General features: G+C 42.0%; 1 protein-coding gene across 3 annotated transcripts in view; it reads right to left on the bottom strand.

The window, feature by feature from the left end:
• EXOC4 (exocyst complex component 4) overlaps window positions 1–27,061 on the bottom strand; it is a 542,063-nt gene that overhangs the window by 181,463 nt on the left and 333,539 nt on the right. The window contains exon 11 of one of the 3 annotated variants that reach the window (XM_067534927.1): window positions 18,088–18,222. The exons of the other annotated variants lie outside the window; for them this stretch is intronic. Within the exon in view, the coding sequence (XP_067391028.1) occupies window positions 18,156–18,222 (67 nt within the window). The 3' untranslated portion in view covers window positions 18,088–18,155. Of the gene's footprint in view, window positions 1–18,087; window positions 18,223–27,061 lie in introns of those variants that run through there. 3 annotated transcript variants of the gene reach the window in all.

The following is a 27,061-nucleotide window of genomic DNA, read 5'->3' as shown; positions in this document are numbered from 1 at the left end:
TGGAGTCTATTCTGTCTCAGGCACATTCAACCTACTTACTAGGTAAGTTCCAACTACAAATTTTTTACTGGTGATAACAGAAGAGGGAGAAAGAACCAAACTTGATTTTCAGATCTCAGTGGGAGGCTGAGGCATCAGGAATTAGAAAATTCATCTTTTGACATATATATTGAGTTGATTTGATTGGGAAGTCATGGAGAGAGCTAATTTGATCTGGTACTCCATGAATTTTTACTGAATATATGTTCTGTGTATTTCTCCACTTTAAAGAGATACTGTCAGATTTAAAACACTCCACCTTTAAAACACAAGTTCCTTTAGTTACGTTTCTGACACCAATAGATTATTAAAGATGAAAGAGCTATAAAAATCTAGTTTACTTATCACTACTTATGCTGTTTACTTTTTACAAATCTCTCAGCCTATGTAATGAAAATAGACTGGCCAGTTTCAACTTTATTTCTGTGCGATTTCACCACTTGGCTCTCATACACTAGCAATGATTTGCTTGGGACCCCTTCAGGGTCAAAGACAAAAAATGCTTAAAAATTAAGAAACTCACTGCTTAACTCACTCGTGTGTGTGTGTGTGTGTGTGTGTGTGTGTGTGTGTGTGTGTGTGTGTGTGTGTGTGTGTGTGTGTGTGTGTGTGTGTGTGAGAGAGAGAGAGAGAGAGAGAGAGAGAGAGAGAGAGAGAGAGTAATCTGAAGGAAACATTCCTATTAGTTTTCTTCAAAAAGCCTTTTATAAAACTTAAATGCCAGGGCAAATTTGACATCATAGCGTCAGTTTACGAGCTTATTTTGAACCAATAATATCAACCTACTAATCCTCCTACAATGTAAATGTAACACACTCAGGTACGTTTAAAATAGCTTCCCTGAAGCACTAGCTCCTTTACTACTGACAAACACTTTCCTCCCTTTACCAGGATGTTTTAGCCTTCTGACTTTTACACCAGATGCATTTAAGACTCAGTGATGTCATTTAATTACAGACTTCATGAAGAAATCTGAAAGCATTATTGTTGCCAGCTTGTGCTGTCAGCTCTCCAGATGGAGTGCACAAACTATGCCATATTGCTCTGGCATAAACCCTGCTGAGGGAAGGGTGTAAAGGAAAAGAGGACCCAAACAGCTCAATTCTCCCCATTTTCTCCTAAACATTTACATTCAGCACTAAAACCTTCTGATGAAAGGATGGCTAGGGACTCCCTCTTCTCAATCTCTCAACTCTCTGTACATAGGTAATCATAAGAATAGATATACAGAGGAAAAGCTACACAGAGAGAGACAGACGTATGTTTAAATTAACTTAAATACAAGATTCTGCTAATTCTATATACACTGACTGAATTTTTGTTTTTATACAAAAACCCACACGCTGATTAAGATACATAAACTTTAACTAAATAGCTACTGGCTCGCCTGCATGAAGAGCAAAAAGCATGGTCCCAGACAGTTGTAATTGTCACCAAGGGTAGTAAGAAAAGGCAAATGGGAAAGAGAGGAGCACGCGAGAAAGAAAGAGAACAGGAAGCAATAAGAAAGGAGGAGCAATGGAATGGCACTCTTTGATTCAATGTGCCAATCACTTAATAGCAGAGGAGAAACTTGGGGAAGGGGAATTAGGGCCTTGTGAATTATCCATCAAAAACAAACAAGATACTTCGAACTTCCTCCAAGCACCCACCGACTTTCCTGATATATGCTACTAAGGCAACTTATCCCATGTGTAGAGCCCTGCAAATCTGCAGATATCTGCTTTATATCCACAGAGCATTTTTGCAGATGGGGATCGGATGCGGATCTCACAGGTGGGGAAGCAGCTGTCTGCAACTCGTAGCCTTTGATGCTGCTTCCCCGCCTTTGAGATCAGGGGGTGAGAGCTCCCCTTGCCGGCCGCCAATCAGCTGTTAGGCAGCTGCCTGGAGTGGCTGGCCCCTGAATAGCTGATCAGCGGCAAAGGCTAAAGGGGGCTGGCCTCCAAACAGCTGATTAGGGGGCCCAGAGCTATGGGTGCATGTGTGTGCAGATGACCTAGAAGACAGAGACTGCAGACAGCGGGTCAGGTATCAATTGATTCTGGCGTATCCATGCAGGGCTCTACCCATGTGTTACCTTTATTCATCAATGGACAGCAGCATAGAGGATCACAGCAGTGAGAGAAGGAAAAGACCTACCATCAAATCATCAAACATATCCATCCTACTGCAAGAACAGGTTTAGTGCCCCAGGACAGCAGATGTCAATATGCTAGTGGAGATGGACTGGGGGGAATAGGGACTTTAAGGAAACAGGACAAGAAGATGGAATGTAGAACATGCAATCATCTTAAAGCAACAGAGAACAATACTGTGTGAAGCAGATTCTTTCCTAACCTCCTTCTGGAAAATACATAACTTTAATGTTATTTTTACCAACTAAAAGATTGTAAATTGGAATCATTTGTGTTCATGGATGGTTTGAAAATTGGTCCCAGGTGAAAATGTCTGAGAACCACTACATGGAGGTCAGTCTGTAATCATGAACCCTGGACGTGCCCAGGCATCTTTACATTCAACCTCCTTACACAGTTTACAGTGAGTTTCCTGATGAGTATAGAGTATGAATTGAGCCCTTCCACCTACTTATATGGCCCCATTAGCACAGAATCAGCAAGGGTTGGCATAGTATTACACCCGAAGTTTGAAAGAGCGCTGCATGTAAAATATGTTTAACACTCTCTGTAAGGAGAACTAGGTTTTCTTCTATGATTTGCAGAGCTTCTTGTTTCATGGTCATAAGAAAATAAAAATGGCCACACTGTGTCTGACCATTGGTCCATCTAGCCCAGTATCCTGTCTCGGATAGTGGCCAATGCCAGGGGCTTTAGAGGGAATGAACAGAACAGGGCAATTATTGAGTGATCCATCCCGATGTCCAGTTCCAGCCTCTAGCAGTCAGAGGCTGAGGGACACCCGGAGCATGGGGTTGCATCCCCAACCATCTTGGCTAATAGCCAAGGATGAACCTATCCTCCATAAACTTATCTCATTCTTTTTTAAGCCCAGTTATATTTTTGGCCTTCACAACATCCCCTGGCAAGGAGTTCTACAGGTTGTCTATACGCTGTGTAAAGGAGTACTTCCTTTTGTTTGTTTTAAACCTGTTGCCTCATAATATAACTTGGTGACCCCTCATTCTTGTGTTATTTAAGGCCACTGTAAAAAAAAGTGCTGTGCTCTCAGCATTTTGGCACTTTCAATCTTTGCTGAAAGCAGAAAGCAAGCACAGATGCATGCACAAAATGATGTTAAACAAAAAAATTGCCTGGTGTTTTTAAACACTCGCTCCTAAAAAAAAATAAATAAATAAAATCCAGTTTGGGTTTGATTTGAGTTTGGGGTACAGGTTAGCAGCAGGGGAAAAGTTTGCTGTATTATATCCATTTGGTTCACCCTTAATCTCAGGATCATAGTACAGTAGGTAGATATGCAGCAGACCTAACAGATGATACATTAGATATTAAATGGATGCTGACACTTGATCTTAGCCAAAAAGTCTTCTTCATCTCTTACTTTATTAAACTGCATGTTGAAGGTAGAGAGGCGTCTGGATGAAGCCTAGAAAAGTTAATTTAAATTGTAACAACCTCTCTCCCTCACACGTTAGCCCCTTAGCTGCTCTCTTCTTTCATCTCCTTCTCCTTCTGTGGCCTTAATGATTTGATTTAAGAGAAATTAAGTTAATGAGAAAAAGGTGATTAAAGACATACAAGAAAAGCACTCTCACAAAATGCTCTTCGTTCCATTATTCTATTATTATTGCGAACAAAAATAAGTATGTGGTTTCTTCTCCCCAGCTGACGAGTGCTGTGGCATTAGAACCACCAAAAAGTTTCTCATATCGCTTGGGCAAACTTTAAATCATGTTTCTGACTCTCATCCAAAAGACGGAAACAAAATCTCGGCAGCACGTACTTGCTGGTCTAGGATTCCACCTGGCTGTGCTGCAGACTAGAATTCCAGTCCTAATTCCTAGTTCTCATTCCCAGGCTGGCGCTGGCACACACATGGCAGAGTCCGCCCCATGGCATGCAAAACGGGGCAGCTGTGTGGTTACAGCTGCCATCCAGGGGCCAGGAACTTTCAATGGTCAAGTTGCTGAGTAAGTGACCACACACTTCACCTTTCCTCAACAGCAGGAATTGAAGAAGAGCAGCACCCTCCACTGCAGTTGCCTTTCACAGATTAGAAGCTGTGGGGGCCCCCTGCAAGACCTGGATTGTACAAGCACAGCAGGACAGCACTGCTCATTTAAAGACACAGGACCAAGAAAAGAATAAATAAATAAATACATAATACTGCCTGCTTGCCGTACTTCCTTATAGTATTCTAGAACTCATCTTTCAGCAGCTCTGCCCTTTCCTACAACACAAGCCAAACACAGCATTCAAGGTGGCTGCCAGATCTTCTACCATCTGGTATATCTTGCTAACCTCCACCCCCATTGCTGGATAATCAGCACAACCCCAGTTTTGACAGGAAGAAACAGACACCAGAAATATCAGCCAACAAGGGGAAACAACAAGGCACCTACTAACTACCCAAGCTTTACAGACGCTTCCACGATCAGTGTCCGTCACAGTAAGCTCATGGATCCAGCTAAATCTGAGAGCATCTTCAAAAACATCTTAACTACACACTGAGCACAGGCAGAGATGTCTTGGCATCTAAACACCACCACCTTCTCCTCTACCACCTCCCATGTCACAAAAGCTCTCTGAAGACTTGCAATGAATGAAGCTAAAAAGGAAACAAACTCAAATGATGATGGCAAAGATCCAAGACAGAAGCAACTTCCAACACAAGAGTTTCCTAGATTCTTGCTCCATGATCATGATAGAACAAAGAGATGATTCTTCCCTTTGGTTATTGCAGCTGTTAAATCATGACCAACAACATTTTCCAGGATGGTCAATCACGTGTCACCCAGAACTCAGCACCACACACCGTGAAGAACTGCCAACTGTGCTCATAGAGATGAACTGAATCTGGGATGAACTTATGCCACAGGAACCATGTGCCAATCCCACGATTTCTGCCTTTCTCAGCCTTGGTCCCAGGCACACAAGAGAACCTCAAACAAGAAATCTGAGCCATCATGTGCAATTCACACCCATGCCCCTCATGGTTAGTAAAAGACCCAGCTCACGTGAGGTTAGTTCAGTTTCCATGGTCCATTATATACTCAGCATTTTCTACTGGAACTGCCCCAACAGGGGCCAAATAGTGTCTAGTTCCATGGCAGGGAGAGTGGTTTTTGTGATGTGAAACATTATTCACTGGGAGGTAGACTCAGAAATACAAGAACCATTTCAAATAAGTCTCTAAACCACTAAACAGCCATGAAACGGTAATGACTTTTGGTTATTACCCCAGGCTAGATCTGAGCAAGCCAAGTCCCTCAGCCATCCAGTTCCTTAACTTCACCACTCTTCACTGTGTGTCGGATTTTCAACAGCACTTAGCATTGGTCTAACTCTGGTTTCCCTGTAGTCAATGGTAACACTCCAAAGGTAAGCCAAACACGGAGTGGTTTTGAAGATCATCCACCTGAGTTTAAAGATTTCCCTCTAAATGTACGTATTTATGCATTTATACTTTGCCCATCATATATCATCTAGACTAAATTTCCCCCACTCTTCTAAAAGAGGATTTTTCCTTCTAAGAAGCTGATACCCCACCTTCCACTATTTTTTTTTTAAAAAAAATTAGTGGAAGGTGGGGTATGTGTAGTATCAGAAAATGGCAAGAATAATCTATAAAGTAGCAATTTAAAAATAAGGAAGCCATCCTGAGAATGTTTCTCTCTCATTACAGCCCAGTGATAAGAGACCCAGCTACATGTGATGTGCTACTTTGGCATAGTTCAAAGTGTGTCAGATCCACACTTGTTCGAGATAAGTGGAGCTTCAGTCAAATTAAGCCTATACCTGTTCGAAGGCAGCTGGAGCATTCATGCTGGGGTGATGCTGCCTTCCCTCGAAAGTTACATGAAAGTCACCCTGCTGTTCACACCAACCCTCCCAAAAACCGAGAGGGAGGAAAAAAACCAACCATTGTTTCCCACTTAAACCATTGCCAGTTCTATGATTCCAGGAGTCCTAAAGCTCCAAATGAGCACCATTTGGGGTATTGTAATGCTACCCAATCCTAGCAACCAGATCTCCAATGCTGCTCCTAACTAAGCCACAGAAAAATGTATTTCATGCATAACAGGATCAGGTTTAAGCCCCATTTTATTATGAATTAAAGAAACTGAGATCCTATGTGCTTTGTTTTTTAAAAAAGACATGTAAGGTGCTCAGATACTTTGTAGATTCTTTAGATGGGTTTGACAGGAACCTCAAATATCTAGATTATAGGTAAATCCTTGTTTGTTGTCTGAGCCAGTATGCCGTGTAGTTGTAGCCATGTCGGACCCAGGATATTAGAGAGACAAGATGGGTGAGGTAGTATCTTTTACTGGACCAACTTCTATTGGTGAGGACTGGCAGGTCAGACACCATCAAAGGAGGCAGTCTATTACCTGTGGGTGAACTCTTTTCACCAAAACAATCACTCTGCATCTGATCTATCAGTTCTCATCCTCCTGCACAACACTTCAAAAGACAAGCCTGGGAACTTAAATTCATAACTCTGCTAGACACTAAAAATCCCAGACTGAACAGAGACACTGGATTTATAGTTTATTACAACAATCTGTAACCCACTAACACCCTCTTTTTCTCCTATGACTTCAGAGGTGTTAACGGGCCACTCTGCCTTGAGTGGTCCCTTACAATATGTGCTAACCAATTATGCTAAACGATCTGTTCCAACTTGCATTTTGTTGTGATACTTGGAGTACCTTTCCCAGATCTGAAGAGGAGCTCATTTACAGAAGTTGGCCCAATAAAAGATATTACCTCACCCACCTTGTCTGAGCCAGTATGCATTCATACCAAAATCCCCCAAGTCTACACAGAGCAGCATTTGCATGGACAGAGAGGGATACAGTTCCCCTAACCAGCATTCATTTGGCAGATTGGTTCATTTTCCACAGAAGCACTGTATAGAATAGTTTTAAGTGACACAGGAAGAGACTGTCATCTAGTGGTTAGAGCAATGTGGACTAGGATCCAAGATCTATGCGTTTTATTCCTGGCTCTGACACTGACCCATGGTGTGATCCCGAGCAAGTCATTTAACCGCTCTGTGCCTCAGTTTCCCTATTTGTAAAATAGCTGATATTTAGCTACCGAAAGATGTTGTATGGATCAATATTTGTGAGATCCCTGGATGAATCTCACAGGGTCTGGTCCTGCACAACCCAGACACGGACTGTTGTGCAAATTAAGAAGCGAAGGACAGAAGGTGCAGGGGAACTAGATCCTGCATTCATGAAATGCTGCTGTGTGGTTGCCAAGTAACTCCTGCCTAGGAGCAGGAGTGAGACCTAAGCGGGGAGCAGACAGCTGAGTGCCTCACTAACATGAGGAGAACTGCACTTCAGGCCACGTCTCTTCAGACACATACATTCTCCACCCATGCCCCACTTCTTCAATCACCTGTATCGCATGTGGTCTGCTTTGGTGATGGAGTGCAAACACCACAAGTGCCTTGCAAAGCACTGAGCAAGAACTTTCAGGATCAAGATCTACACAAGTACAGACTATGTTTCTAAGGAAACAATATTGACATATGTAGTGGATTTACCACCAGTTCCTATTCCTATCAGTGAGAACCGTGGGTGATATCAGCAGATGGACAGCAGTGATATTTTAATTCTATTTATAATATGTAGGATCAGTGGGCTATGAACTTCCTCTTTTTATTTTTCAAATGAAAGCCAGGCACAGCTGCATCCCAGACAGGATGAAAAGCTATTCCTTATGTACAGTATACAGCACTGATTTCTGCATGACTTCCATGCAGTTAATTGTGCTGATGAGATTTCTCACATAAATCTTACCAATTTGCTAAAATAAACCCCCAAATGGATGGTAAGAAGACACACACAGAGGAAGCGGATCAGTCTCCAAAAACAAACCGTTTTGGGCTGCTTCTTCAGTTATGTATTTAGTTGATTTCTCCCCTTCCCCTTCTCTTTCTTTTTTTAAACAAGGCTATAAATTTGAGCCATTGGGAAACTAAAGGAAAAAGGTGAAAGTCAGCACTGTTGAATAAACCATTAAAAATCTCATTTTTATAGACAGGGACATTAAAAACTTTGTATTTAAGCTTTTCACTTGTACAACGAAAATGGCAACTAGATATAAATTTCATGGTCTCTAAAAAGCAAAACCCTGTTGCCTACAAAAACAAAATTATCTTTGTAATGCAACTTTGGAATGGAAATTTAAACGCCAAAGGTAATTTTCCATTGAGAGTGTTCACTGATGCATGAATTATACTCGCAGGGATGTGTAAATAGGATTTGTTTGATTGCTTCATCATCCCTCCATTATATCAAATCTTCTAAAGCGGTAGGAGACATCACAGGGATGTTTGTAGATTCCTTGTTTGAAGACGCAGTGGGGGCAAAATCGTATCATCCCTATTGAGGAACAGGGCCTGACCATGAAATCAAAATTAATGCCGTAACAATCTACTTATAAGTCTCTAAAGCAGCCTGGATGGGATGAATGAGAAGCAAAATATTGTTAGCATTTTGCTGAAATTAAATAAAAAAGTCTGACATGACAGAAACCACATTATAGGCTAATAAGGGATTAGATGAAGCAATTACAGCGGCATTGTTTTGTGCCACACAATGCAATAAGAGACGCATGTAAGCTTTTGTCAGGATGGCTTGCCTCCAGGTAGCGACTCCTCAACCTCTCCAAGTACCTGCACACCTGCCTGGTGTGGCGGAGATAGTCTTAAGTTTTGAAACCCATCCCGTTGAACCATCCCGGCCCAATGTTCTACAGCAGCTGGCAGACTCCCCTCCCAGCTGCTCAGTGCTCTCACCTCTCAAAGGTACAGACTGTGGCCAGCTCCTGCACAGATCTAGAGGCAACGGCAGGTGTGTGGAGCCAGGGGTTGGCTGCATGCAAGTGAGAGAAGTAACCAGAGAAGGGCGTCACCGAGCAGCTGCCTGTATGCTACTACAGGAAGAGAAAGCAGTTCAAGTGTTCATGGTAAGCAAGGGCGAGTCACAGAGGTTGAGAAGCAGGGGAAGCCAGGAAAGAGAACCACTGAAGGTAAAAAGGGGGGTAACATGCTCTGATTTCTCAAATAAGACAAGGAGCTGGCGGGCCCTAGAGGACTCTATGTGCATACTAGTGAATTTTACATTACTCTTCTTTCATTTGTCTAAATAGGACACAATCTCAAAGTCACCAGAATGAACACAGAATTGTCCGGCAACCACCAGTAGTCTCCCAGTCTGTTTGGCAAAATGTCCCGCAGGTTGGTTCACTAGACTAAGTTCCGAACTGAATGTACTTCCTGCTCTGCTGGTGCCTGAGTTCCTTTTCTCCAGATGGCTTCTGCTATTTATCAGCCAGGAATCAAAACTCTGATGCTCCATAAGGAGATGCAGTTAGTTGTCTCAGCATCCACTGTGCTTGAGCTACTGTGTTGAGCTGCGATTTATATAAATGGATGCTCAGCGATTCCACCCGTCACACCCACGAGCTCAGCAGGTGTGTCATGCTACAATCACCTCATATGCTAAGCAGCAGTCAACAAGCTTAGTTCCTTGAATCTGATTTTGAACTGGATTATGAATGCTAAAGAAACATTTGCCACACCAGGCTATACTCCCAGACATGGCTGGACTGGAAGTTTTTGAAGCTGATTACTTAACGGTAAGAAAAAACAATGAGACAAAAGTTACAATCGCAATATTAATAGCCTGCCCTGCATGTACGGATTTAAATAACGTATGTGGAGGACAGGTTTGAAACTCCTATTTTCATGTAATTATCAACCAGGCAAGAGGAACTGAGACATAAAGCAGCAGTGCCAGACAGTACTGCAGAGTTATTGTAAGGAATTACATGCAAAATTATTTCACAGTAAAAAAACAAAGTGTTTAATACTGTTTGTCAAGGCACCAGACCTAGAGAAAAACCTCAAACTAATTTTGCAAAATGTAATGTTTGTATAGGTTATGCTATTACAAACACAGCACAAAGCTACATGACAGGGAGGGTTGTGTGGTCTCCAGATAAAAGCAGGAGACTAGAATCAGGACTAGTGGGTTCTATTCCCACTATTTATGCCCTGTATGTAAAAGGGCAAGTAACACCATAACTCTGGGCCTTCTTTTCCCCAAGCTGTCAAACGGGAAATAATATAACTTGCTTCACAGTATGAGGCTTAATTTGTTAATGAATGCAAAATGCTTTGAGATTCCTTTGATGAAAAGTGCAATATAGATGCAAAGCATTATTACCTGGCTTCAGACTGAAAATGAATGAGTGACAAGAATGAATCAGAGTTATTCTGTTGATACAATAGAAGGAACAGCCTCCAGCTCACACTCTCTTAGCTCTGCAAACCAGCTGAGGACAATGAAACATCCAAGCTGCCACTGAAGGTATCATTGGAAGTTAATGGGATCTCACAGACATAACCGAACATAATTTGATCTGCAAATCCTTCATTTCTGGTAGTGATATGTAAGGAGGAAAGAATCCAGTTTGACTCTTAGTTCTTAACTGGAATGTGAGATAATCCAAAATTGTTACTGATACCCAAAACATAGAAACCCACAATGATATATTAACAATCGCTTTCTAGAGCAGAACTGCATTTTAAGGTCAGCATTTCTAAAGGAAATGAGTAGCAAAGGAGAAGCATGGCTGGCAAATATATCAATAATTAGTTGAACTATATGATAAACCATGAAGAGGAAGATCTTGAGGGTCTAGTAGAAGTCAGCCTGACAGAAGGTCTCTCGATGACCAAGCCAATTTGATAGGACATTGGTCTTGCTTGTAGAAACAGCTGAGAGGGAGAATGAGATGCTTGGCAACTTGACTTCCAGAATCATGTGGTTGCACATAGTTCCTTCTGGTCTACTGGCGTAAGCCATTGAATCATGATGGTCACAGAGGACTGGCATATGCTGGTTTATTAAGATGCCATATGGATGGCTCATAACTCCAGTGTGTTGATGCCTGTTGTCCGTGTCTCAGCCGGAACAGAAGAAACTTCTCCTGAAGTTATGATAAATGAGCACTCCAGCCCTTAGAATGACATTAGCAGTAACACATCTCTGTCGGGAGGTGTAGTCTAATGGTCTTAGTACGAGGCCAGCCACCCACAAAACCAGAGTTCTAATCCAGACCTTGACCTGGACTTGCTTTGTGGTCGTGGCAAGTCCCAATTTCTACTTCCCCTTCGGAAAAATGTGAGCAATATATATCGGACAACTGCATACAGGAATTCTCAGGATTGCTTAACCCATGTAAAGAGCTCTCTGTTCTAAATCGATCATATGTTTGTAGGCCCTTTTACAGTTGTATCTGAGCACACTCCATCATTAATGTATTTATCCTCACAACACCCTGTGTGGTAGGGAAGTGCTATTATTTTACAGACAGGAGAAAAGAGGGCTATAGAGAGGCTAAATGACTTGCCCAAAGGCACACAGGAAGTCTGTGGCAGAGCAGGGAACTGAGAATTCCCAAATCCTAAGTTACTGCTCTAACCTATCCTCTGTTTATAAATATCATTACTAAACCTAGGGCAGTGAAGAGCACCCAGTTCTTAGGTCCGAAGGGCCAAATATCCAATCTGACATGTTCTTGGTTATGGTCTTATTCTTTATGACACACGACTATCTCTGGAGTTCAAAGATAACTGTTACTGCACTCATGGTCCACAGTGCATAAAAGAGAATCCAGCAGCTGCTGGAAGATCCTGGCACTTACAACTCTTAATGGATTGCTTTCTTGACCACCTTCGAGTTGGGCTTTAAGTCCAAGTTCCCAAGGGTCTAGACATCAAGCTGGGTTTATTCCTAAGAAAGAGAGTTTAATGATGTGGTGGTGGATGGTAACAGGGCAATAAATGTAGCAGGGTAAAGTGTAGTTATAAATTTAATGCTGACTTATGACCTGCACTTGCAACAACATTGGTTGTGACCGGCTAACGTGGTGTCTCAACAGAAACTACTTAAATACCAACTTATAGGGTGCTGGAAAGCCCTGTCCATAATTCTTGAATTGAAGCTCCAAGTCTGTTCATGTGATGCAGATGTTTCTGGACCTGGCCCTAAAAGCTGAAGGTTCAGCACCTCTCAGGATCAGGCTCTTTATTTCTAATAGGAAGAAGGAAGTCTGCTTTCATTGGGCAGTCTTTTGATGGGGGAAAGGTGAAAAGAGAAAGGGGATCAGGCAGGAACCCCAGGGCATTTAGATCTACTAAGCAAGTAACAGAAAAATTACAGCCATTCTTCCTGAAGCATAGGACATTGCTGGGAGTTAGGAATTCCTGAGATATACACACACACACACACACCTGCATGAATGACAAGAAAATTGCCTTCCCATTCTAATGGCTTGAGCCAAACCCCCTAAGGCAATAAGGTCCTTGCCCTGCATTGGGGGGAGCAGCGGAGTGTGACTAGAAATGATTTGTGGAACTAGACAGTTCTTAATGTTATAATATGTAAGATTCCATGACAGGTAACACATACCCCGAGAAAGAATGAGGTTGGGAGGAGCAGTGTGATGTTCCTGAATACTACTAGGAAATCATATCCCTCTCTGCCTGCCATGGAGTGTGCACAACACAGCCTGAAATGTCAAGCAGACACAGGAAAGGGAGTTAAAAGGGGCCCACTTGCTGGCATGCATGGAAAGGCTATATTAATTGTCAAATTAACACTTCATATATTCATAGTTAATTTTGGCAACGGATTTCAGTTGGGGGAGGAGGAGGGAAATTCTCCTGTCCTTCAAGTTACTAGACATGTATTAGGAATGACAGCCTATGATTGCTGCAGACAGCATCTAATTAACTGTCATTATAAAACACATGTCAAAGCCTGAGGCCTATGCTGGATCTGCTGCCTAATTTAGCTTCAGAATATTAAAGGCCCCTTTCAAACAAGCTAGTGAATGAATTTTGTTGTCTTATTAAACAACCTCGTCCCCCCACGAACCGCCCTCTCTCCCTTTTAGTGTTCACATTTCAAACACGTGATGGATTTAAAACCACTTTCTTGTTGGCTCCTTACTAGTCAGCCTTAGAGAATGACTGAAACATAAGTATGACATGAAAGTGGAAGCTGTCTGCAAAACTATTAGCTGTCTAATGAAGCAATTATATCTAAATAACAATGACAGGGCTTATTTTCTTAGTACTACACTGAACCGTTATATCTTAGCTCTCTTTTTATTAATTAGAGCAAGGCATAAATTAATCTCTGTGTCTCTGTTAGAATTGTGGGGAGGAAGCAGTGCAATGCATTGATCAGCATCTGATGATAGGGCCCCCTTGTACCTCTTCAATCCATGAAGTCTCCCAACAAATGACTGCTGGGGTCAGAATTGTGGGGAATGGGGGGATGGAAGGTGGAAACAGAGTCCACTGACTCTATGACTCAACCATATTGGATTACCCTTTGCAGACAATCCCAAGGATGCAAAGTATAAAAGCCTGCAGCCATATCACCTTGGGCCACACAACTAGTCAGATCTGGTGAGAACTTGGACGGGAGGCCTACAAGGAAAGTCCAGGTACTTCAGTTGGCAGTGGTGATTGATTCAGTTGGTAGCATTCTTTCCTTGGGAGTCTGTTTTGAACCCATGGCCTATGATAGTGCTAGAGGACATTGTATTCCAGAGGTGCAATATTTCTGATGAGACATGGATGTTTGGAAGAGTAAGGGATGTTTCCCCCAGGATCTCAGTCAAATTCTTATTTCTGGAATTACATTCTACCTGCCTAACTCCCTTGAAGTTATTCTTCACTTTCCCTCTTAAAAACTGCGCAGTGTAATTGATGGGGAATGATTCTTCCATTCAACTTTTGCCTCCCTTTCCCAAGCCACAGCAATCTATTCTATAAGAAAAAATGGAAGTGATAGATATTTTAGTACGATCGTGGTAAAGGACAAATGTTAGTAAAAGAATCATTCAAGAGGAGGGTTGAGGATGTCTACGTTTGGAAGGGAAAACCGGGATTCTTTCAATACTAATAATCCGACTATGGATTTCTCTCTATCACTCCCTCTTCTGAGATGGAAAGATCTACCATAAGAATAGCACAACTCCAGTATGCTGGGGTGATATGACAAATGCTGCACAGAAAACAGATCCTGGTAAGAAGATTTTAATAACAGAATCCAAAGGTTCTTGATGATGGTTGCCTCGAACATCTACATTTTGCCTAATTCTTCCTAAGAAGTTACATCATATGTCCACATGTACAGAATAGAAAATAGTGTGATTCCCCTTATCAAGAAATTAACCATCTTAACATCTTATGTTTGCCTTGTGAGAAAATGGAGTCTCTGCCTTATGGAAATATACAAAAAGTCTCTTCAAATGAGTTCTCTCTACATTAATGTTCAATACTCTCCTAGCTCCACAGGATGGTGTAATGTGTCCTTTTCTGAGCTGAACAGTTCAGGTATTTGCAGACTGATTTCAGAAATGGAATGAAACTCAGACAGCATCAGGACAGAAAGGAAGCGCTGATCTCTCAAAAACTACCTGTTCGGGGACTCTTAGAGAGTGTTCATTAATCATGAAGACTTGAAATTCCCTTGCTCTGTTCCTTTGATTGGTATTTGTAAATACAGTATTTTACTTCACTTAATTTTAAAGGTTCAAAAGTGGGGTAGGAGCTCTGAGACTGCTACTGAAGCCCAAGTCCCTGAATTAGCATTTTCTAGTTAGCAGTAAGTCACCGATTTCTCCCCCCAGACCCCAGGCTACTATTTGTCTCATGTTCATCCTTGTGACATAGAACCCTTTAATGGATGTTCAGGGTCACAACAGTGCAAACGTCTTGGCGTATCATGAACTTAAGACAAGGAGACATTTTAGTTATTGAGGCTGTGGTCCTCCAAGAGGAGGGAAGGTCCAGAGGGTTGGGCAGTAGCCTAGGAACTGGGAAAACTAGGTTCAATTCCCTGATCTGCCATAGACCCCCTGTGTGTGGCATCAGGAGGCAAGTCGCTTAGACTCTCTATGCCTCAGTCTCCCATCTGTCAAATGAGGACCACAGCACTACCTTACCTTACCTCACTGGGGTGTTGTGGGGATAAACACATTCAAATGATTGTAAGGCTCTCAGTTAATACGGTAGAGGGGATCTTATAAATACCTAAGATAAACAGGTCTGCCTGAAGTGTTTGCTTAGTAACCTGAGTTGTGCTAAGTAAATCCCCTGAAATGGAGCAGTCAACGAGGGTTATATAGAGTTTATTTACACTATTCACAACGCTAACAATTAGATAGAGAACATGTCCCATAAAGTGAAATTTACAGAAATTCCATTAATGAAAACAAGCAGGTAGGTTTGGACAATACCCCGGTAAGCTTAGGTATAAAAAAATAGGTAAATAACTTACACTTATAAGTAATTCTGCTTTGGACTTTGTGGTGCTGGAAAGCGAGAGGAGAAAAGAGGAAGCATTACAGATTTTACATAGTCTTTTACTTGCCTCCTTGGCCCCTATTCTCCTCTGGAAAAGTAAATTTTCATTACACTTCTATTTCCATTAAAACAAAAGGCTGATATATAATCACCTTGCTAATTTAATGAAGTGAATCAAGTGAATGAAGTGAATCAAGTGAATGAAGTGAATAACCCTGTCATCTGCCATGTTGAGAGAGACTTTTGGCACTAGAATTGTGACACTCTCCTTGAGCTTAAAGCATTTTTACACCTTTGTTAACTACAAATATTCAGGACAAACTTTGCTTAATGCAAATCTCAACATACAAGAGTGTTTAAGTTCAATGGAGAGACTGTGCATAAAATCCTGACCTTATTGAAATCAATGGGAGTTTTGCCATGGACTTCAGTGGGAACAGGATTTTACACTGTGGGTCTAATTCTTTTCCCCTTACACCAGTTTTACCCACCAGTGTCACACCACTGATTTCATTACTCCTGATTTTACTCCTAATTTACCCTGCTGCAAGAAGAGAATCAAGCTCACAGTTTTCTTGAGACTGCCACCAAATGTCACGGGAAGCTGTGGCATCTGCCTTAGTGCTTCAGTCAACCAGTATGGAGACTGATGATGGTTGTGGAAGGATTTTTGAACTTCCAATATGTTAGGTGTTATGACATTCTCAGTGAGTTTTAAATAGTGTACCAGACACTTTTATGCGAGAAGCTTAGGACGATTGCCCCAGAAAAGTTTTCTCGTTATTTTTATTTTATTTTTGTTGTACAATGAAATGCCAAAAAGCACCCTCTATTATATACTCTTCTCTGCATTCCTGAATGACATTTTCTGGAACTTGGGCACAATATCCAATGCATTTCTTTTCAGGTGTAGAACCACCAGCATTAAGTCAAAATGTATTTTTTACATGGGGATAGTTGCAGACATTACCAGATTATTTTTATGACCTGACCAACCATCTTGCATTAATGTCAAAATTGATTCTTGTAGCTTTTTTTTACCCCTTTTATCCCCCACTAATTCTTCTCTTGCAACACATAGTAGTAGACCTCTGAGCTTAACTCTATCTGCACAAATATATGAATACTTTCTTTACGCTGCTAATTTTCTGATACACTGAAGTTGACTGTTGCTAACATAAAAGATTGTAGCAACTTCATCAAAGTTTGGCCCTGATTCAGAAATCTAATCCTATTCAGCAAAGCACTTACGCACATGCCACTGAAGTGCTTTGTGGGATATAGCTGGAATTATTATTATTATTTGCATTAAGGCCTGGGAGTCCCAGTCATAGACCAAGACCCCATTGAATGAATAGGGATGCTGAATATGGATGGACTTAAGCACCTACTTAAGTGCTTTCTTGAACTGGACCCCTTAAGCCTTTGCCTTTCAGTTGATTTTTTGGCACACTCACACTAGTTGTTCTTTCCCATTTTTAGGTGTTGCAAAGCAAATACTGATGCTGAAGAGCTACTGAAAGGTCTGGGAAAAGCACTTAAATTAATCAGTGTCGCTACATTTCAATAACTACAATGGCATCAAAATGTCTCACTTGTAGGATTACCAGACTCGTTAATATTCTGCTCTTCCACTGCAACAGACCAAAGTTTCATTCAATGGCACATTTGATCTTGAAAAATCCAAGAAACCAATTTCTTGCACTTGCTGGATCAGAATGAATCCTTTCTATCTTGCTATTTCATCTCCCGACAATGTTTATGTTTTGCGTTAGAAGAATTATCGGTTACATCTGTTTCTATTGCATCAATCCATTCACTTGCTTGCTTCCGACCGCCTTCTTCAATGGGAGGCACGCGGAGTCAAATTCATACGCTTCTGTTTGATAATCACTGAACGCTAAACACTTGTTAGCAGTATTGATCAGCAGCTCACACACTTACTATAGTTAAAACAACTACCTCGAAAACTCTGCTGTGAAGACTGAGCTTGCCAGATTTAGACAGAACGATACCATCAGCTGTCCTAGCGCCATTTAGAAGTGACTAATTCTAGCAAACCAAGCATCCCTTAATGATTTACCGCTCTATCTACTATTCTCTCTTCAACGTCCTAAATTAGTTTATTCCACCCTATGGCTGTTCCACACTCTGCAGTCACCAATGACTCCTCCCATACCATCTACTCTTAAAACAATCCTACAACCTTCTTATTGTCTCTCTATAGGCATGATAAGGATCTTGATGTTTCTTCTCACTTCCTTTTCAGTTTTTAAAAAAGTTATCGATTTCCATTCACAGATTGAAATTAGAGCCTAACGGGTGTGGTATGAAAAAGGTTTAAATGTTTACCATATTCTATAGTACTGTATGTTCAAAAAAAAAAAAAAAAAAAAAAAAGGGAAATCACTGAAAAAACCTGAGAAAACCCTCAAACCCCACTGGGTTTTTATTTGTTTCTGTGGAATTTTGCTCTGAAGCAACAATTAAAACTAAAACCACTTTCCCTTCTGCATATGGAAATAGATCCACTGGGGTGAGAAATAGGAGTCTGGTCCAATTTTCTAATCGACCAAGAGAAAGCCATCTTTGTGCTGAGGTAGCAAATGGAATGTGGAATTCTTCTTGTTCCTTAAACACCAATTAAAAAAATATTATGTTAAATTCCAGTTAGTCCAAATTGAATTTCATTCATACTAAAAAACCCAACCTACCATTTGACAAAAATGGCACAATATTCTTTCAGAAAGCACATGAAATCAGTAATTTAATTTAACTAAGAAGCGTGCTGCTTTTCTGAAAAGAATTACACTGTTGATTGTGTTAAGCAAATAATAATTAACACAAGTACATACAGTTGTAATTAGCAAGGAATTTAATTAAACAAATATGCCAACATAACAAGATGCATGACAAAGTAATTGTACTATGTCTTGCCAATGTATTCTTTGCTACTTCAAAGTTTTACATGGTGATTATAAAGCAATTTCAAGAGACTTGGGAACACAAGATCTAAAAAGTAGGCCACGTGTCACCCAGCTGAAATGAAGAGAATTCAAACAAAGTCCAACCATGAGGAGGTTTGTTTGCTTTGTTAATGGCTTGATTTCATTTGGAGCTTTTGGTACAACAAGAAGAAAGTAAATGTATTGATTGCTGAACTCCTTCTTATCTCTGCTTCAACAAACCACTAGAACAGAACTGATTACCTTGGGGCGGGAGGGGCCAAATGAGTTTATTAGCAGACCCGGCCTTCAGGTACTGGAAAGGAGAAGCCCCGTTTTCATTCTTTTTAAAGTAGCAAGCTGCTAGTCCTTTTTCTTGCTGAAATAGCCTTTAAAATGGAAAGTGATACAAAGTGATGGCTCAGATTGAAAGGAATATGCAGCTGGGCTCCACTTCTGCAACAGGAAGCTGGTGAGAACCTAGAAAACTTCCCAAGGCATGTGCTATTACTGCAAAAAAAAAAAAAAAAAACTCACTGACCATCCCCAACATCTTTGCGCTGGCCTGGTGCGTAGCGGCATGCTCACAACAGATTGAAATTGGTTTTGTTTGCAGGGAAGGGGCCAGAAAACAGTTTCACAACCCACCTTCAAAATACTAAGTCTAGCTCTACTTATTAAAATATTCAGTCCTCTTTGAAGCCCTGATCCAAAGCTCACTGAGTTCAAAGGAGTGATTCCATGGACTTCAATGTGTTTTGGCTCAAGCCCGAGTACATCTCCTTAAACTACAAGGCTCTTCTGTTCCTAAATTGTCTGAACAGTTTCACAAAGTCCAGGATTTTCAACATGACGGCTGCTGCTTTTGTGAGGAACAGGATTTCTGTGAAACTACTCAGCTGATTCATAAGTGGTGCTCTTGAGCCAGTGGAACAGTTTCATAAAGAACAGCATCCTTGAGGGAGTAACCATTGCTTTACTGAAGATCCTGTTCGTTGCAAAACTGTTTCACTTCTGAACAATTTCATGGGATCCTGGTTGTGAACACAGTTGCTCCTCCTTTGTCGAAGATCAAATTATCTGACACATTGCAAAAACCCCTGGACTAGCGAAATCCATTTCCCATGCACCACGTTAGCCTCCAATTTCAGATGCAGGAAAAAGAGCTAGGGCATACGACAAAAAGCAGTGTTGTATTTCTCTCCTAAACCGCTCACAAAGGGTTCCACAATCATGTCAGGAAAAGGAAATAGCTGCTCCCTATCAACTAACTGCAGCGTATAAGGATTTAGCTAATTTTTTTTCTTTTGAGCTAACTAACAAGATAACCCCCGAGAGATCCCCAACACTTTTGTACACATTTTTGTCTCCCTACAAGTTTGTCGTTTTTAAGCCAAGGAGACTCAAAAACAATCATGAGACTCAGAATGCGAGCTTCTTTTTAAGGCCAATTTTCAACTGGACACTAATTAACAAACTTACTTGAAAATCCTCAGAAAATTCAAGCTTAAATCAGAAATTATGCACTGAAAATTTGGTGCAGATACACAGTATTTTTCATACAAAATGAAGAAGCTGAACTCCCACTTTAAGTGCAAAATATAACAATCGTAACTGATGTCACTATCTTTCCACCATTAATATTACATTTGCACCACAATATTACATTTATATACATTCACATGCACATGGACACCCAAAGCACGTCCCTCTACAAGGAAAATCAGAAAAATTAAAGAAACAGAGAAGGCATATAAACTAGCAAACTATGATTTTGGGAGGGACTACCATGACATCTACTGTGTAGAAGACTCATGGGTACCCTTGAAACAGGCATACAATACAGAAACTGCATCACATAATATCATCTCTTATGAGCGTTTCAGATGCTGTGGCAGAAATGGTGTTATACAGGCTAATTAAATCAATTCATCTGTGTAACTTTGCAATGGTTGGACTTGTTCCAGAAACGCGCCTTGGGGCATCTTTTGTTCACTCTCGATCTCTTCCTACATTTCAGAGGTAAACAACGACAACAAAATGCTAATTTCTTGCACAACGCTTTGCAATCAGTGAAGGTCAATGCCCCAATGGATTTATTGTTAATACTAAATTCTCTGCTCATCAGTTCATTTTCAGCCTAAGGCTGAAAGCCAATATTCTGCAGTATGTCCCCTAGTATTATTTTATTATTTATTATTTGTATTACAGTAGTGCCTGGAGGCTTTTGAGTGCAGAGTTTAATTTTTTGTTCTTGCTGCTAAAAGGAAAGATTGAGTTTTATTGCATTACATATTGACATAGAACGGCATGAAACAGGGCTCTATAAAGTCTACTCATCATTTGGCATTGCTTGAGGTGCTATTGGTGTTTCACCCCACCGGATGTTTTTTATTACCGAGTGTCAAAACGTAAGCATTCGCTTGTCAAAGATATCAACATCTGCAGCACTAACACTGCTGCTACTAATTTCTTCAAGTGTTTTTCAAGTTTTGATTGTCACATTTATGTAAGTCAGTTTCTCCTTTTAGAGAATCAGAGAGTCTGCAAGCAATTTAAACAAACCAATGTAAAAGGGGGAGGATAATCCAATGGTTAGGCTCCTAGCCTAGGATTTGGAAGACCTGGTTTCTATTCCTTGCTCTGTCACAGAGTCCATGTGACCTTGGCCAATTCACTTACAGTACAACTGCACAGAAGGGGGGAGGTGTAGTTCCCAGCCCCAAAGAACTTCCACTGTTTCTCTGCTTTAGATCGTAGGAATGGAAGTATTATCATCCTCTTTAACAGATGGGCAATATGATGGAACAGACACGCTAAGTCATTTGTCCAATCTGAGTCTGTGTCAGAGCTGAGAAATTAAACTAGATTTCTTGAATCCCAATCCAGTACCTTAGTCACAAGAGCCTCCTTCTTTTGCATCGCTCCTGTTGTTCAAATGGACCTTTCACCTGCTATATTTTTTTTTAAACTTCAGGTTAGCCACAGTGAATTTCATCACAGGGCAGGTACTCACAATTTGACAAAGATGCACATTTCCAACGGGAAAGGCGAGCTACAGTGGGAAGCTACTGGTGATGGAAAGCCTATAGGAACCCAGTCTAGGAAGCAAGAAGGGGCAAGGGAACTCAAGTGTTCTAAGGACACCAGATTCTACACAATCTTTCTCTCATTTTTTTTAAAAAGCATGCAGCCTTCTCAACTTTTCAATAGCATAAACAGACATGAACATGTAAATGCAAGCACTGCTACCCCATTTTTCTGCAAGGCTGGGTTAGTGTCCCCAATTAAACCACAGCACCAGCAAAGATACAATCTTAGCTCATTCACCCTATTTACCACAATGAGCTGTGAACTTAAAAGCCTATATGGGGCTATGTTAGTATTAACATTTCTGAGGATGAGCAATCTAAGAAAAACACTCTGCTGGAATTGCTGCACTTGGAAAACATTGCCCTTGTACTCTCCTTCCCACACTGCTTCCAGCCCAAGAAACTTTCAAAAGGCAGCTCATCAGAACTCAAGGTAGTTGGACAGGACAAGAACTATTAGGTGAATCCCACTGTACAAACATTCAAAGCAGAGGAGCCAGGTCTGAGCATAGATTCAACTGGTGCCTACAACTCTTTGGTTGGGGGAAGAGAGGTGGTGAGCAAAAGGGCAAATAGGACCCAGCAGCTCCCACCCCAGTGTCCCCGTTGGGCCCTTTCTCCAAGGCTGCTATAATGGACGCATCCCTGGAGGCCCCTGCAGTTAGCGGCAACAGCACCAGCTAGCAAGGTACCAGAAGCGAGTGCAGGACTGGCCTATCCCCATCATCGCTATCCGCTCTACCGGCAGAAGCGCTGACCTCCAGTGACTCTAGACCCAGTTGGGATCATTTTTTGGGGTGTGCTATCAAAGGTCCTGGCTTCAAGCCACCCTTCCCAGCCATCAGGGAGCCAGGGATGAGTCACCACATCACCTGCTGACAGCAGTCATGTAAATTTAAATTTTGGTTAGAATTAGCTGAGGTTAGACCTGCCTTGAGTAGGGGGTTGGACTAGATGACCTCCTGAGGTCCCTTCCAGCGCTAAACTTCTATGATTCCATCACTGTTCTCAACTCTTGCCTGCTGTGCAACTTCACTATTCCCCCCACCCAAACCTATAATCTATCACTCCATGCTTCTCCCCCTTGCTGCCTCCACCCTTCTCTTTGATCTTCTCTTTCTCCTCCCATCTCATCTACTCCCAACCATTTCACCTCCTCCATTTCATCCCTACCTCATACATGCATTAAAAAAAATATGATTGCCATGAAATGTGAATAACTAGCCAAAGCTATCACCTAATCTAAATGATGTGAATCTTGTCCTCCAGTCCCCAGACCTCCCGCTCCACTGTCATCTCACTTTACCTTTTGTGGGTGCTTAGATTACACCCTTCTCAAGGCAGAAAGGGTGGCCAAAATGTTCAGAACTGGATGGCAAGGCACGTAACTCCATATTTAGGCACCTACAAACAGTGGTTTGATTTTCTGAGATGCTGAGCAGACTTAAGTGTTTAACCCAAATTTGAACACTCTGGACATGTGTCTTTTGTTCTGTAAAGCGCTCTGCACACTTTGGGTGCTATATAAACAGTGATGAGTGATGACCACGGAGTGAGGGGACCCCTTTCTACCCAACAGCTAGACTGGTTTTGCCTTTTCCAATTTCAAAAGGCTGGGGAATTGGATGCACTTCACAAAAGTCTTTTTGCATAGAAACCTGAAAAAAATACATTGAACTGTGGTTAAGAAAGGAAGAAACAACCATCTATCTTTATCCACATCCCTGCCAATTTCAGGCATTGTCTACACTGAAGAATCTTTATGGCACCCTCATGAACTTCTAAATCACAAAGCAAACACAGCCTAGGTCACAGCGAAATGAGAAGCCTCATCTTTCTAAAACCATTTTCTTCTCCCTCTTTCTTTCCCCCTTCAAAGCCATTGAAGAAAAATTCTGAGCCGCTTAACCACAGCCATAAAATGATATTATGTTCAATGACTTACATTCAGTGTCAAATCCTTTCTCAGCCATAATCTAATTCTAAAGCCAGGATTCCACTATCTTTCCATGAAAGCAGCACACATTGGAAGAAAGACAAGCCTCAGCCATACTAAGCCAGGATGTTAACACTTGCTTATCCTCTCACTCACACAAGAAGAAATCTCTAACAGGCAATTTAACACAGATAAGTTTTAAAAAAATCCAAAGACGGATGCTTCCGAATACATTCAGTCCTTTATTTTATATTTTGTAAATAAAAAGGTAGTTATAGCATATGTTTAAAGAGGCCTTTTCCAGGCACAGTTTAGATTCTTCCTAAAAAGACGCAGTCAACATAATCAGGTGAAATCTAGCCACACTGGTTTAAGCTTTTAAATAATAGATTCGTAAAAATACTTGCATGTACGTGGGTGCATGCACACACAACACACATACACACACCAGTGTGGCTCTTCAAAATGCACCATCGACATTAACTAAGTCATGAAAAGAAAAATATCAAGTCACTAAATCCAATATGATGGTGTTGGATTTGCAGTGAGTACCTATATATTGTTAGACTTTGTGCTCTTACTTTATCAGTAATCAAGTTAAGCAAAGTCTGGCTGGGCTATTGCTAGGGCCAGGGGAAATCATCAGGAAATTTTACCTACATTCATAATGAGATTCAAAATCTGTGCTAATATGTGGGGTTTCCACAGCACATAATTTCAGTGCCTCTAGTCATTACATGGACAACAGACCTCCCAAAGAGACCCAGATCCTACTGGAAATGATGCTGTGTCTCTCTTCCCCCTGAGAAAGTACTAACCCAATGCCCCTGCATGGTGTAATGTGGTGCTGAACTGCACTGCAGCAGAGGCATAACCATGTTCAGAATCCGTTTTAAAATCACAGAGTTAGAAGGGACCGCAAGGGTCATCTAGTCTAACCCCCTGCCAAGATGCAGGATTTGTTGTGTCTAAACCACCCAAGACAGACGGCTATTTCGTTTCCTTTTGAAAACCACCCACAGCTGCCCTAGGCAGTCTGTTCCATTGTCCTGTTCTGACAGCTAAGAAGTTTTTCCTAAGATTTAATCTAAATCTACTATGATGTAGTTTGAACCCATTGCCTCTTGTCCTGCTCTCTGTGGCAAGAGAGAACAACTTTTCTCTATCTTTTTTCTAGCAGCCTTTCAAGTACTTGAAGATCGTTATCCTGTCCCCCCTTAATCTCCCCTTTTCCAAACTAAATATATCCAGTTCCTTCCGCCTTTGCTCATATGGCTGGCATTCCATCCCTATGAACCTCTTGGTCGCTCACCTCTGGATCCTTTCCAGTTTCTCCACAGCCTTTCTATACATCGGTGACCAAAACTGGACACACTACTCCAGCTGAGGCCTAACCAGCACAGAGTAGAGTGGTACTATCACCTCCCGTGACTTCCATGCTAAGCCTCTGACTTCCATGCTAAGCCTCTAAGGTAATTAAAAAGCGTACCTGCCGTAAGGTAGATAGGGCCGAAACACTCTCCTTTTTATGACCTTTGAGGACAGCATGAAGCCACTTTGCAAGCTCCATGTGACTCACCTATACTGCAAAACTAAAACGTGTTTCAACTGCGCTGGGGGGTAACACACTGTACTGGGGCAACCCTGGGTGAGGCTAGCTCCCTATCCCAACTCTTCCGCCTGCGGCCCCACCCACAGACCATCCCTGCTCTGCCCAGGCCCCGCCCCTGCTCCGCCCATGCCCCTCCCCCGCTCCCCACCACCAGAGGGACATGGTGAGCAATGGGTGGTGGTCTTCTGGGGGCGGGAGGATGAGAAGGGATGCAGCAAGCATTCTCACAGGGGAGGGAAGTGGCAGGAGGCGGGTCTTGTAGGGGAGGGACTAAAGGAGAGGACAGACACAGTGAGCAGCGGGCGAGGGGCTGGTCTTATGGCGGACAAGTGTGGAGGAGAAGAGGGACATGGCAAGCCACAGGGGAGGAGGTTGGAGAAGCGGAGGGACACGAGCCGCGGGGACCTCCAGAGAGGGAGGATGGAGTGGAGGAGGGGAGCAGCCAGGCAGCGGTGGGTGCGTCAGTGAAGAGGCGGCGCAAAGACGGGAAGAAGCGAGGCCACCATGGCCTGGGTGGTGGGTCAGCGATAGCTGCATCAGGGGACACTTAGCCTCCCTGGGCCCATTATACCCACCGCCCATGGGCGCCCTGACAAAGATATACTTGTATTGGAGAGGGCCCCATGCTGAGTGACCACAATGTGGAAAAAAGGCAAGCCTGTGAGACCACACCTCGGTGCTATTATTCTTCCCTGACAGCACTGATGTACTAAAAACGCCTGCATGCTGTCTACTCTATAGCGTAAAGCATTGCTAATACCATTCCAGCAACACCCCAATTATCCACACAGGGAAGAATAAACCAAGTTATATAACAGAGTTTATTCTCAAGCATGGTTATTTGTGAAGCGTGTACAGGGCCCAACAGTGAACAAAGCCTTCATGAAGGGGACATAAACAGCACATACAATTGTTTGGAAATTAACCTATCCACTTACACATCCTACATATGCAGACTTTTCTACATCAAACTTTTCTCAAAATTGCCCGCCTTTACTATTCATGCAGGAGTATGCATCTATCGAAGGTACTTAATGACCCCCTTACTGTAGTATCAGAGCACCTCGCAATCTTTAATTAATTTATCCTCACAACCTCCATTTGAAGTAGGGCAGTGCTATTACCCTATATTACAGAGAGAGAAATGAGGCACAGAAAGGCTAAATGACTCACCCAAGGTCACACAGGAAGTCTGCGGCAGCGTCAAGAATAGAACCCATGGTTTCAGAGTGCCAGGCTAACACACAAACCACTAGACCATACTTCCTCTTCCTATCCCTCTGGTAGAGGCGGTGGCCACAAACAAGCCACCAGCGTTCATTTTAACCACCAGGACATGCAGACGTGTTCTTATCAGGGTTGACTGTGTGGCTCTTCCATTGCGGCTCCCTCCAACGATAGCAATGGTGGAAAATTGTGAGTAAAAGGTAGAGAAGAGCATAGATTTCTGTGTTATGAAATCCAATCTAAGGAATCTGGGGTGATCATTTTGGAAGGAAAGCAGGGGCCTCCTTCACCACTTTCACCAAAAGGTGAAGACTTTTGCAGATGGCATCCAGGCAAAGTTTGGCATAAAGAAAACTGCAAGCTATTCTGGGCCTCTTGCTTTCTTGGGTTCTTTCACCATCACTGTACCCCGAACACTTAGCTAATTGGAAGTGCATATTTTCAGCATACATCTTCAGCTGTAATTTGGTGCAGCTGTTTTGCCCTGTAACTAGGATCTGAAATGATTTAATTATAACATGCAGGCATCAGGAACAGCAATGCAATTACAAATAACAACCACAGAAATGCTAATAAATGTCATTTTATTGGGAAGGAGAAAGACAAGAGACTACTTCATGGAAGCAATTAAAGGCGCCTTTGTGAGTAGGAAAATGAA

The sequence above is a fragment of the Emydura macquarii genome, unplaced genomic scaffold, assembly GCF_026122565.2.
Source record: "Emydura macquarii macquarii isolate MOO-44397 ecotype Brisbane River unplaced genomic scaffold, CSIRO-AGI_Emac_v2 contig_3470, whole genome shotgun sequence".
Taxonomy (NCBI): domain Eukaryota; kingdom Metazoa; phylum Chordata; order Testudines; family Chelidae; genus Emydura; species Emydura macquarii.
Note: the sequence above shows the minus strand (reverse complement) of the source record. Positions and strands in the feature narration are given on the sequence as shown.